Below are 15,640 nucleotides of genomic sequence, written 5' to 3'. Positions count from 1 at the left end.
TGGGATTTCCCATTTTTCAACCACGCCCATTTTCCTGCTTCTCTTGCTGATTTCACTTTCTCCCATTCCCTCCTTTGCTCGTCTTGTTGTTCAAGTGTCAAGTTATCATCTAGGTAAATATGGGCACCTCTAAGTAGCCCCCTATTCCTTAGGATAGCCAACTTGTCATATATGCTCGTTACTGAAACTCTGACGTGCCTATTCCTTCCATTTTCTGCTTTTCTACCAATCCTATTTGCTTGTTGAATATAACTTTTCCAGTTCAACTTTTGCTTCAGAAAATCCCTTGCTAGAATATCTGTTCTTTCTTTTTCTCCATAGTCTTTCAAGCCTTTGATAATGAAGTTTGTGACCTTGTCTTGCCTATCTTTTTCTTCTCTTATTTGTCTCTTGATTTGTCTTTCAATGGTTACTTTTTGCTCAACTAACGGTTCCTTTACATCTTGGGCCCAAGTATTAGCTTCTTCTATTTGTTGCTTTAGTTTGTTTTCTCTCATTTCTATGATTGCAATTGTTGATTGGAACTCTTCCATCTGATTTGCTTTGCCAATTTTACCTGTCCCTATGTCTTTGTTTTCTACTGCCTTTGTTTGCTCTACCTCTTGTTTCAGTGTGATCAACTCTTGCTGCCCTCTTTCCATACTGTTTTGTAAGCTTATTACATGCTCTTTGAGAACCCTATTTTCCCTTTCTAGCTTTTGACTGGTTTCCAAAATTTCTTTAATTTGAGATCTTCATGCTGCCCCTTTAACTCAATATACTCTATTCTTTTTTTCATGCTCATGAGTTCGCTTACATAGAGCTCCGACGACCACAACAACGGAGAGGTTGTGGGGCTATATGTGTCCTTACTGCTCTCTTCTCTGTTTGTTGGAATAGCTTCAATTTCACCTTGCTTTGGCCTGGGTTCATCTTGTTTTGATATGACCTCTTTATTTTTGCTAACACCCACAACTTGATTTCCTTGCTTTTCTCCTAACCAATGCATTTTCGCAGTGACAGTTGTATTGTTTTTCGCTGTTTTTGGTAAGATCCAAGTGAGTTTTTTATTATTATTTATTATTATTTTGTGATTGTCTCATCTTTTTGGCCTGCCTGCACCGTAAAATCCCTTTGTGTTGCTTTGCATTCACATAAATCAGTCTCCCATTTGTGCCAAAAGCATTGGCTTGAGACAATTCTGGGAGACAGGGATTCCAATTCCCACTTGGATTCTCTGCAATAATTTTGGAATAGGGCTCCCTAACTCCTCTTGAGATTTGGGTATTGTGATTCCAAGGTGTGCACCAGCCTTCCTCCAAAAGCCTCCTTAGTGCTAAACTTGGTGTTTGCATTTGATAACCACCTGCCATATCCCTCCTGTTTGGAGTACTTTTTTGTAATTCTACATTTCCTGGGTATATAGTTTCCACCAAAACCTATGTTTTCTGTGTTGGCCCCCCCTGTCCCCATTCCAGGTTATTTTAACAATATCCTTGTTGGTTGCAAGTCGCTTAACAACAGTTTATGAGACCCAGGTTTGAAGGTTTTTGTTTTGCTTGCCTTGAAACACAGGCACTGAACATAAACAAATAATCTTAAAAAACAAAAAAAGGGAGATGTGGATCCGACCTGAGATTCCTGCTGGAACCTGAACTTCCCATGGGTCCGACCTGAGCTTCTGCTGTCTGTTTCTCAGATGCTACCTGGATGCCTGAGTCTGCTGCCTGCTTGACCATTGCGCTACTATTTCCTCCAAACCCTGTTCTGCTGTCCGCTGTTTCCCCAGATGCTTGTTGTCCACTGTTTTCTAATGAGACCACAATTTTACTGGACAACTAATTTTCTGTTGGAATTAAGAAAGAAAGAAATCTGACTGCGGAAGTATCTAAATCATTTTAGCACTATCAATAAAGAACCCATGGCACCCGAAATCCCGAAGTTTGACAGCTGTAATCTGGATTTTCAAAAATTTCCACAGGATTTTTTCAAAATCATGCTGAAATTTCTATTGTTTTCCGAATGAAGAAAACATTGCCTGTTCAGATTGCGGGGCAATCAAATGTCAGACACCAATCTTGGTGCATATGCATGTCTCAATGTTTGGTGCTGCCTAGAGTAAATAAATGCTTGGTTGGTGTCTTCATTCTAGCAATACAACAAAGGTATCTCTCCGAATCAAATCAAATCAAAGGTATCGAGGCCAAACAAATTTAATAATCCAACAACACAATGTCGGTCACTTGTATAGATATCTTTGCCCCAAAACAGGTATTTAATAATATGACATTTTAAAATGTTTCAAACCAACTTTGACACATAGTAGATCCTAGGTGGATTTGGACTCAAATCCGTTTTTGATCCATGGATCCAGCCCCTTGGACTCACAGATCCAGTAATGTAGTGGTCTAGAATTAAACTCAAACTGATAGCTAGCAAAAAGGGTTGCCATTCTCATCACTTTGATACCTCAACACTTTCCTCCTGTTCATCACCTTGAGCATCATTAGCCAGACCTTCAAAATTCCATTTCCATCTTTCTTACAAGGTGTTTGACGAGCCCTGCATCATTCAGATGTAGAACTTGTCGAAGGAAATGTAACTAGGCTAGGTCTTCATAAATGTAATTTTGATATTTGAAAAGAGAAATTATTTTTATATTATTTGTCAATGAGTTTCTTGCTCATTGAAAATAGGTCAAGCACATTTTAAAGTGCCTCTAGAAAGTCAAAGTCAAAATGTAATTATGATGAGACCCTTTGAGGGCATGTTACATCATGTATGTCAATGTACAAGGTCATGGGAACACCTCCAAGTCAAGTCAAATCCTCTCCTAGCCTCAACGAAGTCTCCAAGCAGCTGCATAACAAATAAAAGATGAATTATGATGAAATTATCAAGTCGGCCTAATGAACAGTCAAGTTGGCCTGAAAAGGAGGGACATACCTCTATTTATAGAGGCTGTCCACTCCTCATACAACGCATCATTGAGCTCTGAAATCAGCGAAGAAGCATAACCAAGAAAAGGTGGAAAGAAGGCAAGTTTGAGGAGCCTCTAGTGCAACGAAGGAGAAGAAGTCAAAGCCGAAGTCAAAGGGACTGTTTTTAGGGTGAAAAATAGTCACATGTGCGAGGAACAAAGTCACCTCTACGGTCACAATAATAGTAATATAACAGTCTCAAATCCATCATCGTTTGGGCTTCTAAATAGGCTTACTAGGCCTCCTATCCAAGCGAAGAAAGAAGGACCTCAAGCGAAGTTAGAAGGAGCCATATATCTACAGCTAGGACCCTCACACGTGCGAAGATTAAGGCTGCAGTGCTGTCACACTCAGCCTACTACCATACATCAAAAGGAACTCAGATGATCTAGAGAAGGAGTGAGTATCCTTAGGTGAAGGATATCACTAAGTAAAAGTATCTCTCCTAGCATACCTACTTAATATAGAAGGAAGAACAAAGTGCCGGAAGGACAAAGTGTCGGAAGACAAAGGTCCATGTGCTGGAAGTTATAGTGCAGAAAGAGGAAGGATTTGACTTATGCTTGGAGGATATCCTAGTCAAGGGTCTAGGGTTTGGCAGTTGTTCAAATAAGAAGCTTCAATAAGAGAAAACTTACCAAGGGTTTTCCTCTCAAGAGTGGAGAGGTTTTGTCCCTAGCAGAGAGCCAAACTTTGTGTTCTTGTTATTTTGTTTTGGTAGCAGTTTGATGAAACACACACACTAATAAGAAGAAGAAGATAAATTGTCAAAGTGCATCACAAATTGTTATCAAGTAACGAAGAATCACTTTACACTACTTTGCCCTAGATTTTTTAACATGGTATCAAAGCTAAGGTGACACATCAAGGAAAGGGAAACTCAAGAACAGTCATCAAGAAGCATCTACAAAGTTGAAACATCAAGCCTAGAAGTTTCAATCACTTCAAGGACAAGAAGGGTATACAATCCTTCAATCATCAAGGAGGTCTTCAAAGCTAGAAGAAGAGCCTTACATAAAGGCATTTACAAAGAAAAGGAGATTGAAGCAGGACCTACATCAAGCTACAAGTCTTCAAGCAAACATCATCACCAAGCAAGTCAACTTGGAGAAGGCAACTTGAAGAACATCAAGATCTAGGGAAGACAAGCCATCAAGCCTTTAAGGAGGAAGCAAATCCATTACATCTCAAAATCTATCAAGTAAGTACATGTCCTTTTTTGAATATACATCAATGTCTTTTTGCAAGGAAAGCAATAAATTGGTAGGTACCAATAACTTTCTTGCATGGAAGAAGAGGATTGATCTACTACTCAAGGAGAATGAACTCCTAGAGCATGTCAAAGGGAACATCGCTATCCCTGCTAAGGAATAGACTCAAGCCTTAGCCTAGTACAATAAGAATGAGACAAGAGCTCAAAGGATTCTAATAGAATCAATCAAAGACTCTCTCATTCCTTATGTCTCCAAGTTTGAGACATCAAAAGAAATTTATGATAAGCTAGTAGAGCTATTCTCGATATCCACAACTGGAGAAGTAATATCTCTGAGGAATGAATTATACAAGATGAAGATAACAAAGGAAGGAATAGCTCCCTACTTCATGAAAATCTCTAAAATGAGAGATCAACTTCAAGAGCTTGGGGAAGTCATGTCTGATAGAGAGATGACAACTGTAGTACTCAATGCTCTACTTGAGGAGTGGGGAAACTTCACATCTAGTATATATGCCAAGAAGGAAGCAACCACTCTTAGTGAAATGTGGTCTCTATGCAGAACAAAGGAAACTAGACTTAAGGCAAAAGAAGATGTGGGATCAAAGGAGCAAGCATTTGCTACCATGGCCAAAAGAAAGGGTAAATTTGGCAAGTTTGGTCCACGAAGAACAAACAACAAAGACATGTCCAAGATCTAATGCTTTGGATGCCCAGAATATGGACACTACAAAAAGAATTGTTCTAAGCTCAAGAAAGACAACAACAACAAAAGAAAGAGGGAAGAAGCTCACATAACTCAAGAGATGAAAGAAGAAGGAAAGAAGCAAAAGAAGGAAGATCCTCCAAATCTCTACTATGACTAGGTCAAACTCTTTACTTCTAGACTTCTTTCAAAGTTTTGAGTAGAATAGGAGCATGCAAGAATAAATTAAAATTGCATGACTAGAAACATCCTCTAGAATCTAGCAGCATGATATACATAGAGTTCTAGATACTCATGTAGATGTATCATTTATGATAAGAACAAAAATGCATAAGTAGAAATATCTTCTAGAATATAGGAGCATGGTAGATATAACTCAAGATATTCATGTAGAAGAAGCATACCTAGTATAGGACCTCATACATGATGAAATAAAATTGATCATGATAAGAATCTTAGAAGACCTACATCATCAAAAGAAAGGAAACATTTGCAAGGCAAGGATCTTTAAGATCCTATGATGGAATCTTCAAAAGAAGGTTCATGGACCAAAGCAGATGTCTCATTGGGAATCCCATTCATGGGTTTCAAGAAAAGAATGATATGCAGGCAAGCTAAGATGAAGCAAGAAGGGCCACACCAAAGGATGATCAAAGGAGAATCAAGATGAGGTATGTATGCATCAAAGTTTAAGTCATGTTATCATTTGTATGTTATTAAGTCATGGGTATAGTTCTATAACATGATCAAGCATGAAAGAATCTCTTTCATCAAGAACATGCTCGAAGACATGTACCACAATGCAATGAAGGTCAAATCACATAAGGAGCATAAGATTGCTGACTAAGAAGCAAGAAGAAATGCTGAGAAGTCCAGAAAGCAAGCAATGAAGGAATGCTCTCACAAGAAGCATTAAACGGTTGACCTATCTATCTGAGAAGAAGAAAATGAAGAAAGAGATCAAGCATGTGAAGAACACTATGATCACCAAGAATCACTCTGACAAAATGCCTTGAAAGATATCTCCCGAAAGAAGGAAGGACAACTCTGATAAAGGAAGGAAGGACCCTTGACACCTATGAAGGCCTTGGAGATATAAAGGTGCAGATAACTAATTCTACTCTACAAAGATGTCGTGATGAAGAAGCCATCCAACAAAAGAAAAGGCAATGTTGAAGCAATATCAGGATGAAGTCATGATGGAATACTAGGTCAAAACATGTAATCAAGCAAGTACAATGAAGCATCCATGAGAAGAGTATTCCGAAACATGGACAAGATGACAAAGGAGTAGCCAAGATGACAAGAAAAACTTGATAGTCACTTTCCACGAAGCAATGACATGACAAACCAAGAAGGAAAGTGATCGATGGATGGTGCCCTACCTAGAAGAAGTTCGAACAAAGACTTCATGACATCAAGAAAGGAAGGAGATCAAGCAGCTGAAGGACCCATGAAGAAGAAGTTGTTGATGAAGGAAAGAGTCCCCAGTTAAGAGGGAGCTTTGACAAGTCCTTGATCAAGAGGGAGTTTTGAATCACCCTTGATTACAAAGGAGCGACAATTGTGTTTTCCATTTCATGGGTCATGCACTAGACCAGGACTAACAGCCGTAAGTCTAGATGAAGGCCATGAATGGAAATGTAGACACAAGATAGACACAACATTCTTGTCTTCACTTGGGAAGAAAGAATGGGAGGATTAGGTAATCATCTGGCATTCGATACTCTTTGAGGATGTGTAGGGCATCCAAGACAAGAGTAGGCAAGAGGATCGATATTTTTTGAGGGCTGGGAACCCAAGATAAGAATAGTCCTAGAAGGTCATATTCGGAGAACACCCGGGTGGGTATGTACCTTGAGAGACAATGATAAAGGTGTCTATAAATCATTGGTCTCGCCAGCATTGTAGCTTATGGTCTCGTAAAAAGATGGAGCTGTTAGTCAAGGCCTTGCACTATGACAATGCTGATGGATATGATCCTATAACAGATGGATTGCTAATCCGGTTTCTCTTATGTGAATTCTTCAAGATTGAAAATTGCCAAACACCTTATAATGTTGTATGAATACCTCCCTAGTTAAGAGGGAGTGTTGAAGGAAATGTAACTAGGCTAGGTCTTCATAAATGTAATTTTGATATTTGAAAAGAGAAATTATTTTTATATTATTTGTCAACTATGTTGCCAGGAAACGTGGGTGCGGGGACGGGGACGGGGACGGGGACGTGGACGGGGACGGGGATGGCATTTTTGGAAACAGGGTGCGTGGGTTCGTCGGGTAATATAATAATATTAAATTTAAATAATTAAATTTTATAAATTATAAATATATAATTAATAATATATATGAAATTTGAATTTGTATATTTTTTCAACTTTAAACAAGAAAAATTTAATGATAATCATTTAAACATTTACATCATTGAACATTCAACATTGACATTGAAATTTCAAAATTTATCACCAAAAAACTGTTCTTTTGAATCTTTTCCGTGTAACCATGACACTGTGACAGCTATGTGAGAGAGCTCAAGGCTACTACTAAAACTGAAAATTCAAAATACATACTAGGATAAATTCTAGACTCAGCTATTTTGGTGAAACTTGGGACATATTTTGTCACACACAGGCTTTAAAATAACTATGCAGCTTAGGTTCATTTGCAAGGATGCCTATCAATGAATCAGGCTGTGGTCGTACGGTACAGACCCTTCCTCCTACACAGCCAAGGAGTGTTAGCATTTCTGCCTCCTGCTCTAATTTCAAGACAGCTTCTCTCCTTATTGAAATTGCTCATTCTGGCTGGAGCTTGAGCTTGTAACTTTGCTTTGAATGTTTAGTCTCTCCCATATAAAAACACAATTTTTTCATAGGAGATTCTTCTCAACCTGATAGTGGTCTAGAATTTTCTTGATGTCTAATCATCCACCTGCCCCATGCATGGTGTGCTCTGTGGTAAAGCAATCCCAAAAACAGTGGCAGCCTTACCCTTCCACAAAACACGCTTATCAGTCTTTGTTTCCCAATAAAATGCACATCAACCATCTGATGGCTTGAGGGATAGTTTGTCTTTGAGTGCAAAGCTCTGCCTGAATATTAATTATCTAAACATAAAACATCTTCGCAGTTTTTAGAGATTACTTGGTGTACAATTCTGTAGAGACCATATATGATTTAGGCATATTTTCCTAGTTTTAATCTTAACATGATGTTATCAGAATGCTGTGAGAAATTGGCAGATTTTGATACTTAATTTAGCCATTGTCCAAAATAGCCCTTCGCCATTTAATAGCATCAGCTGATTATAGCTTATGGCTGGTCTCAATCCTACTTTCTATTTGACCGAAAATGTCTGAACCTGTATGTGTGCATTTACAGTTTATAATTTGATGGTTATTTGGCTCGGGAATGAATGTTTCATTCCAAATTGATTTACAAGAATTCTTAAAAAACAAGACTTGTAAAAAACTTAAAAAACCGGGTGCGGGTACCTGTGCAACACAGGTTTTGATGGTAAGGACCGTGGAAGAATGTTTCATTCCAAATTGATTTACAATAATTGATTTAGGATTTTTTAGGTTTTGTTATAAGTTTTACCTTTGTTATAAGTTATTTTTTAAATTTCAATAAAAAAAAATTATTTGAAAATTAAATTTTTAATATAGTTTATTTTATGAAGAACCCGAAGAACCCGAAGAACCCAAAGAACCCAACCCGAAGAACCCGAAGAACCCAAGAACCCAAGCACCCGAAGAACCCAAGAACCCAAGAACCCGTTAAAGGAAAAGAACCCAATTTTTTTTTTTGAAGAACCCGGTTCTTCATGGAAGAACCCGGTTCTTCTGGGTTCGTCTGGGAAGAACTCGTACCCGAATCCGATACTTGGGTGCGGGAACCCAGGATGGGTTCGAGAACCCCACCCCCGGGTGCGGGTACCCGTGCAACACAGTTTGTCAATGAGTTTCTTGCTCATTGAAAATAGGTCAAGCACATTTTAAATTGCCTCTAGAAAGTCAAAGTTAAAATGTAATTATGATGAGACTCCTTGAGAGCTTGATACATCATGTATGTCAATGTACAAGGTCATGGGAACACCCCCAAGTCAAGTCAAATCCTCTCCTAGCCTCAACAAAGTCTCCAAGCAGTTGCATAACGAATAAAAGATGAATTATGATGAAATTATCAAGTCGGTCTGAAAAGGAGGGACATACCTCTATTTATAGAGGCTGTCCACTCCTCATACAACACATCATTGAGCTCTGAAATTAGGAAAGAAGCATAACCAAGAAAAGGTGGAAAGAAGACAAGTTTGAGGAGCCTCTAGTGCAGTGAAGGAGAAGAAGTCGAAGTCGAAGTCAAAGGGACTATTTTTAGGGTGAAAAAGAGTCACACATGCGAGGAAAAGAGACACCTTTGTGGTCACAACAGCAGTAATATAACAGTCTCAAATCCATCATCGTTTGGGCTTCTAAATAGGCTTACTAGGCCTCCTATCCAAGCGAAGAAAGAAGGACCTCAAGCGAAGTTAGAAGGAGCCATATATCTACAGCTAGGACCTTCACACGTACGAAGATTAAGGCTGCAGTGCTGTCATAGTTAGCCTAGTACCATACACCAAAAGGAACTTGGATGATCTAGAGAAGGAGTGAGTATCCTTAGGTGAAGGATATCACTAAGTAAAAGTATCTCTCCTAGCAGACCTACTTAATTAGGCCGATAGGCCTTCCTGTGCATCAACAATCGTCAACACTTTTACCGTGATTCGTTGGATTAGGTGAGACACTTTCAACTGTTGATTTGAAGTGTGACTGCTTTTTCCAAATATCGGTTGAGTTACCTTCTTTTCTGCTGTGTGCTCCGTGGCATGGCAAGATATTTTTACTATTTTTTCCCATTCTTTTATGTCACTTTGGCCTCAGAGTTAATCGTTTCTTTGGTCTGCTAGTTGTTGTTCTTCTTCTTCTTCCTTGGCTTTTGGCAAGCACTGTTCTTCTTCCCTGGCTTTTGGCAAGCACTGTTCTTCTTCCCTGGCTTTTGGCAAGCACTAATTAGTATTAAGCATTCTAAAACACAGAAATGTCGGTTTGTTACTGGTTATGTTCTTTTGACCTAATTCCATTAATTTGTTGACATAACAAATGTGATTGCGGTGGATATTTGTGGAGGATAGCAGTTTTGTATTTCTCTACGAATTGAACCAGACATAATGTCCGGGGTTGATGGAGAAATTAAAGATTTTTACTCAGTAATGGGGGTTAAATCCGACTGTACTTCTTCAGAACTTAGGGCTGCTTACAAGAAGCTCGCAATGGTGTCCTTCATAACTCTGTCAATGGCTTTTTGGCCCTTTTTGCCTTTAGTTTCTTCTTGCTTTTGTAGAATTTGTCTCGGGATTGAATATCTCTGTCTGCTGTGATTATAAACGGGATTTCTCATTGTAAAACAGCTCGGATTTGACAAAGATCATTGATTGTGTGCTTCTTTATTTTGGAGGATTCATGAATGTGCCGAGCATAAGCCATGGATATAACTAATTCCATGGATTGATTGATTAGAACTAATTCTAAGGCTCTTTTAGTAGTTATTAGAAGATTTAGATTGATTGATTTACGCTGTTACTATTGAATTTCTGATTGGGAAATTATCTAAGACTAGTCATGTTGCAAAGATGGCACTCGGATAGGTGGTCTGCCTCAAGGAATGCAAAGGTAGCAGAGGAGTCTAAGAAGTTTCAATCGATCCAGGAGGCTTATTCAAGTTCAGTAACTCTTTATATCTTTGCATGGCTCAATTAAACAAGGAATAATGATATAGTTGTAGATAAAGTTTGGTACCTAGGGCTAATCGGCATGGAATGGATTGGATTCTCAGTTTTGTCAGATGAGAACAAGAGATTCATGTACGATGCAGGAGTTTATGAAGACGATGATGATGATGTGAGTGGTGATCCCACTCATTTGTATCACAGCGTCGAGTATTGTTGTTATTATTGTTCAAAGACAAATAAATGGTGCCTCTGGAAATTCATTGGAAGAAGAATGTATGTACAGGAAATGGGAGAAATTTTGGATGAAATGGTGGTAATGATGAATGAGAATAAGGGGCAAGTGAGTCATAAGAGCACTCAGGATCTTAAACTTATCAATGGCTGAATCCTGACAGTAGACTTGCTATCCTAGAAAAGATCTGTTTGTGTGCTTATTGTGTTAATCTTTTTCCTTTTCAGGTGAGTGGATCGGAGGGCTTTGAGCAGTTACAAGATTTGTTCATGGAGATGTTTGAGAGTGATCTCAATAGCTTTCATACACCTGTGAAGCCTTCCAACAATAAGAGGAATCAATCCGATTTCCACAGGGGCGGAGCCGTGAGAAAAGATGAGATTGCAGAGCCGAGCTTCATGAGTTCAAGTCCCTTCCAGACACAATCTTTTAGCGGGGGTGTAAGTTTGCATGTCTGTTCTATTTTATTTCTTTGAGGCGAAGATCCGCTCATAGTTAAGATCCGTTTCAAGTGGTGGTGGGATGGGTTAGTAGCTAACTTAGACTTAGTCTTTAAGATTAGGAACGAAAAGTCTTATCTTAATTAAAGATTAGGAATGAAAAACGATATTAAGTTGAGTTTTGGTTATTAATGTTTTCAATTAATTAATATTTATTTATATTATTTTATTTTTGAAATATGTATTTATGGGAAACTCCCTTTACATTTCAGTATGTTTATATTGATGAATTGGTATTGCGTTGAACTTGAATCACACTTCTTCCATCAATGAATTTAAATGATAATTAATATTTCATTAATTAATTTGTAATATTTTATAATTAATTGGTATATAATATATAGATTGTTTATATTTAGTTATGAGAAAATTTTTCGGCCCAAATCACATTATGATATATTTGTGGATGCCTTTTGAACTAGCAAGTGTGGTTCATCGTCAGGACGAGTTGAAGAATCAGACCATGGCTGCAACTTGTCCTGACAATGAACCACACTTGGCATCGGAGTTAATCGTCAACACTTTTACCCTGCTCCGTTGGATCAGGTGAGACACTTTCAACAGTGGATTTGAAGTATCACTGCTTTTTCCAAATATCAGTTGAGTTGCCTTCTTTTCACCTCTGAGTTCTGTTGTGCCCTCCGTGGCATGGTAAGATATTTTCACTGCTTTTTCCCATTCTTTTATGTCACTCTTGAAGATATTTTTACCGCTTTTTCCCATTCTTTTATGTCACTCTTGGCCTCAGAGTTAATCGTTTCTTTGGTTTGCCAGTTGTTGTTGCTGTTCTTCTTCCCTGGCTTTTGGCAAGCACTGATTAGTATTAAGCATTCTAAAACACAGAAATGTCGGTTTGAAGCTCTGTAAAGAGCTTTTCGAAATTTGACTTCCATTCTCTGATTTACCTCGAGAGGTTGGGCTTTTAGAGGAGACAATCGAGGCAATGCTGCAGCATTATCCTTCCATCAGAGGCATCAACTACGACCTCCCTCATGTTGTGGCCACTGCTCCCCATCTCCCAGGTTACTAACAACACCTTTGCTTCATCAATGGTATATATGCATAACAATCTTATACATATAAATGTATGTAAATAGGTGTGGAGCACATGGGCGGAGACATGTTTGAAACCGTGCCCTCTGCGGATGCCATATTCATGAATTTAAGTCTTGAACTTGCTGTGTTGTCATGTAATTTAATTAGAATGAGCTGAGAGCACGTTTTGACTATACAATTTGTTTGTGCGATGTCATCAGTGGATCATGCATGACTGGGGCAACGAGGACTGTATCAAGATACTGAAGAGCTACAGGAAGGCGATCCCAGAGATGGGGAAGCTCATGGGTTTACTGTAGCATATGAATGGGATGCATCCAAGCATTGAAATTTCAGAAGTTGGGTTTATTGTGCATAAGAAATGGCATGTGTTCATGCTTTTGAAATTTTACTCAGAGAAAAGAAAAAATGGATTTGGTATTGCATATGAATGAGATGTATTCTTCGTATATGCTTGGCCATCTATAGAGGTTTCTTGATTTTGGGTAATTAACTTACTCTAAAATGAAATAAGACATTCAATGTGTTCCTTGTAATATAGATATAAACAAAACATCTAAAAAAAAGTAATTGCACAATGATCCAGTCCAAGAAAACAAGGTTTTCCACAAACCAATTAACTCTTCTAGAAAAATTCAACAATTCCAATTTAATAATCCTATCGGCCTCTCTTTGTACCTTTTGGGACAATTGCTAGTATAGAAGTAAGAACAAAGTGCCGGAAGAAGGACAAAATGTCGGAAGACAAAGGTCCATGTGCCGGAAGTTATAGTGCAGAAAGAGGAAGGATTTGACTTATGCTTGGAGGATATCCTAGTCAAGGGTCTAGGGTTTGGCAGTTGTTCAAATAAGAAGCTTCAATAAGAGAAAACTTACCAAGGGTTTTCCTCTCAAGAGTGGAGAGGTTTTGTCCCTGGCAGAGAGCCAAACTTTGTTTTGTTGTTATTTTGTTTTGGTAGCAGTTTGATGAAACACACACACTAATAATAATAAGAAGATAAATTGTCAAAGTGCATCACAAAATGTTATCAAGTAATGAAGAATCACTTTACACTACTTTGCCCTAGATTTTTCAACAGAACTAACATCTGTAAAATTATTAGCCTTCAATGGCACAAGGGGATTTTGCTCCTTGCTTCTTTTATCTTGCATGAAAGACGTCCTTTGTCGCTGCATCCTAGGGTGAAATGGACAAACCCCCAAAGAAGATGCCTACTGATGTATCTCAATCTTCATCATTTTATTGCTAATCTTGATCCTAATTCTAAACTCATAATAAAACTGCACAAAGTAAACATAGAAAATTCAGGAGAAAATTCCCTTGGATGATTCTCCTGGATGATGAAAAGATTCATGATGGGACACTCATTTTGTATGTATTGTTTCCTTATGATGTCCTCATATTAATGGAATTCCTCTCTTTTTGGTTTAATTCCAAAATTTTTACTAATATATTTATGCATCATGATATTTGGTTTACGTCTATAATTTTCATATGTATTTTTATATTTTCTATATCCATTTGTATGCTATCCAAAATTTTCTCAAAAGTAGTTGCAGTCCTTAGAATGTTCAGTTCAACTACCAACTATTCCACTGGCCATGTTTGAGGGTGATAAGCAGCCACAAGCTGATGATGGTTGGGAAACTTATGTTCCTGTACAGGAGCCTGAAAATGGTCGGTGAGGAGGCCCACCTTATAACAACAAGGACTATCCGTCTGCTTTTTCCCGTGAGCTTGGACGATGCTTAAAGATTTGGTTTTATTTTTGGCTTTGTGCTTTTGTTCATGCCTCGATGGGCCTTAATTTTGACTTGTGCAAATATTTTAGTAGTCTGGCCACTGGCAGGTTTTATGCATGCATGATCCAGGGCATTTATTTTTTATGCAATGATATTTACTTAGTCTTCCTGTGTTAGTGGTGGCTACTGTTGTGGCCTTTTGTCCTTTAATGTAAATGTTTAAATTATAAAAAAGAGTGTGTAAAGATTTGACGTATTCCTATCTGAATCCTTATCTATAACTTAGTAACTTTGTTTTGGGCTTCTTTTCCTTGATATTGTGATTGACTTGATAGGGTCTACAAAATGCTATTCCCATGAGGTCTGTATATACGCAGATATGTATACTTTAGTTTAGTCTAATTTGACATATACTCCTGGGTTATTTACAGCATCAATCTGATGCTACATTTATCAAAACGAAGTTTGCTTATTTTATATTTACTTCAGGCCTACACGGGGCTCCTCAACCTAATTGAATTTGCTGGGCTTTCCATTCCACGTGCTCTTATCAATAGCCAGGTAAGATCTTCCCTGAATTGTGATTGCAGCAATTTATGTATGTGGTTGTGGTTATAAAGCATTTTATGCTATGGTGATTTTTGCAATGCATTTAAGATTTTAACTTCATCGAATTAAATTTACAGGAACTATTTGTGACCATAGCTTCTGCAATCACGCTTTTCTTCATGGGTTCATATTACAGGTGATGATGTATGTAGGTTAGGCAACTAAGTTCTTTCTGAAACAACAGTGCTCCTTTGCCTGTTCACTTGTCTTCTGTTTATTCTTGAGGCATTAGAATTTAGCATGAGTATAAATAGCATTCAATGTGCTGGCGTCAAGTTGAAGGTTTGAAATCTTGTTGGCATCTAGTTTTGGCTGGTCTATCAGTGCAAAAACCATTCAATTTTTGTAAGACTTATGATAGTTCTTGATGGTTGTTTTAGTAAATTCATTTTCAGAATGTGTATATCAGGAGTATGGATGCCCCTTGGATATTGTATTCTGGGATGCCACATTCAGGAATGTTTATCTATGTCTTTAATCTTTGGTGAGGCTTATATTTATTGTTTTGAAGTAAATGCATTATAATTATTTGAATGCTACAAGAAATTTAGCTATTCATGGGTAGCCTTTCTACGTGGAGCACATGGAGCTATAAATGCTTGAGTTGCATTTCAAATGTGAGCAAATTAAACACAATTGTTTGTTCTCTCCTCACCAAAATCAGATAATGGAGGTATAATATCAGAAAGTAAATCCTCATTTTGTGACACAATCTGTTTACATTTTCTAATTTCCAGTTGCCAAACAGTTTCTGCCACAATCTAGCAATATGTTCCTTCAGCTTGCTATATTTATACCTGAGTCCAAGCCGTTTCACTTTTATGGGTATTTTAGTTGTAAAATGGGAAAAGTT

At 37.9% G+C, this 15,640-nt stretch overlaps 1 protein-coding gene across 2 annotated transcripts in view; it reads left to right on the top strand.

Moving 5' to 3' along the window:
* CJD1 (Chloroplast J-like domain 1) overlaps positions 1–15,343 on the top strand; it is a 314,415-nt gene extending 299,072 nt beyond the window's left edge. For both annotated transcript variants that reach the window (XM_089378012.1, XM_089378011.1), the window contains 2 exons: positions 14,668–14,739; positions 14,865–15,343. In XM_089378012.1, the coding sequence (XP_089234138.1) occupies positions 14,668–14,739; positions 14,865–14,927 (135 nt within the window). In that variant the 3' untranslated portion in view covers positions 14,928–15,343. The remainder of the gene's footprint in view (positions 1–14,667; positions 14,740–14,864) is intronic.
* Positions 15,344–15,640: the final 297 nt, after the last annotated feature.

The sequence above is a fragment of the Pinus tabuliformis genome, chromosome J (assembly GCF_031772625.1).
Source record: "Pinus tabuliformis cultivar Carrire ecotype Pingquan chromosome J, CPIR1, whole genome shotgun sequence".
Taxonomy (NCBI): domain Eukaryota; kingdom Viridiplantae; phylum Streptophyta; class Pinopsida; order Pinales; family Pinaceae; genus Pinus; species Pinus tabuliformis.
Note: the sequence above shows the minus strand (reverse complement) of the source record. Positions and strands in the feature narration are given on the sequence as shown.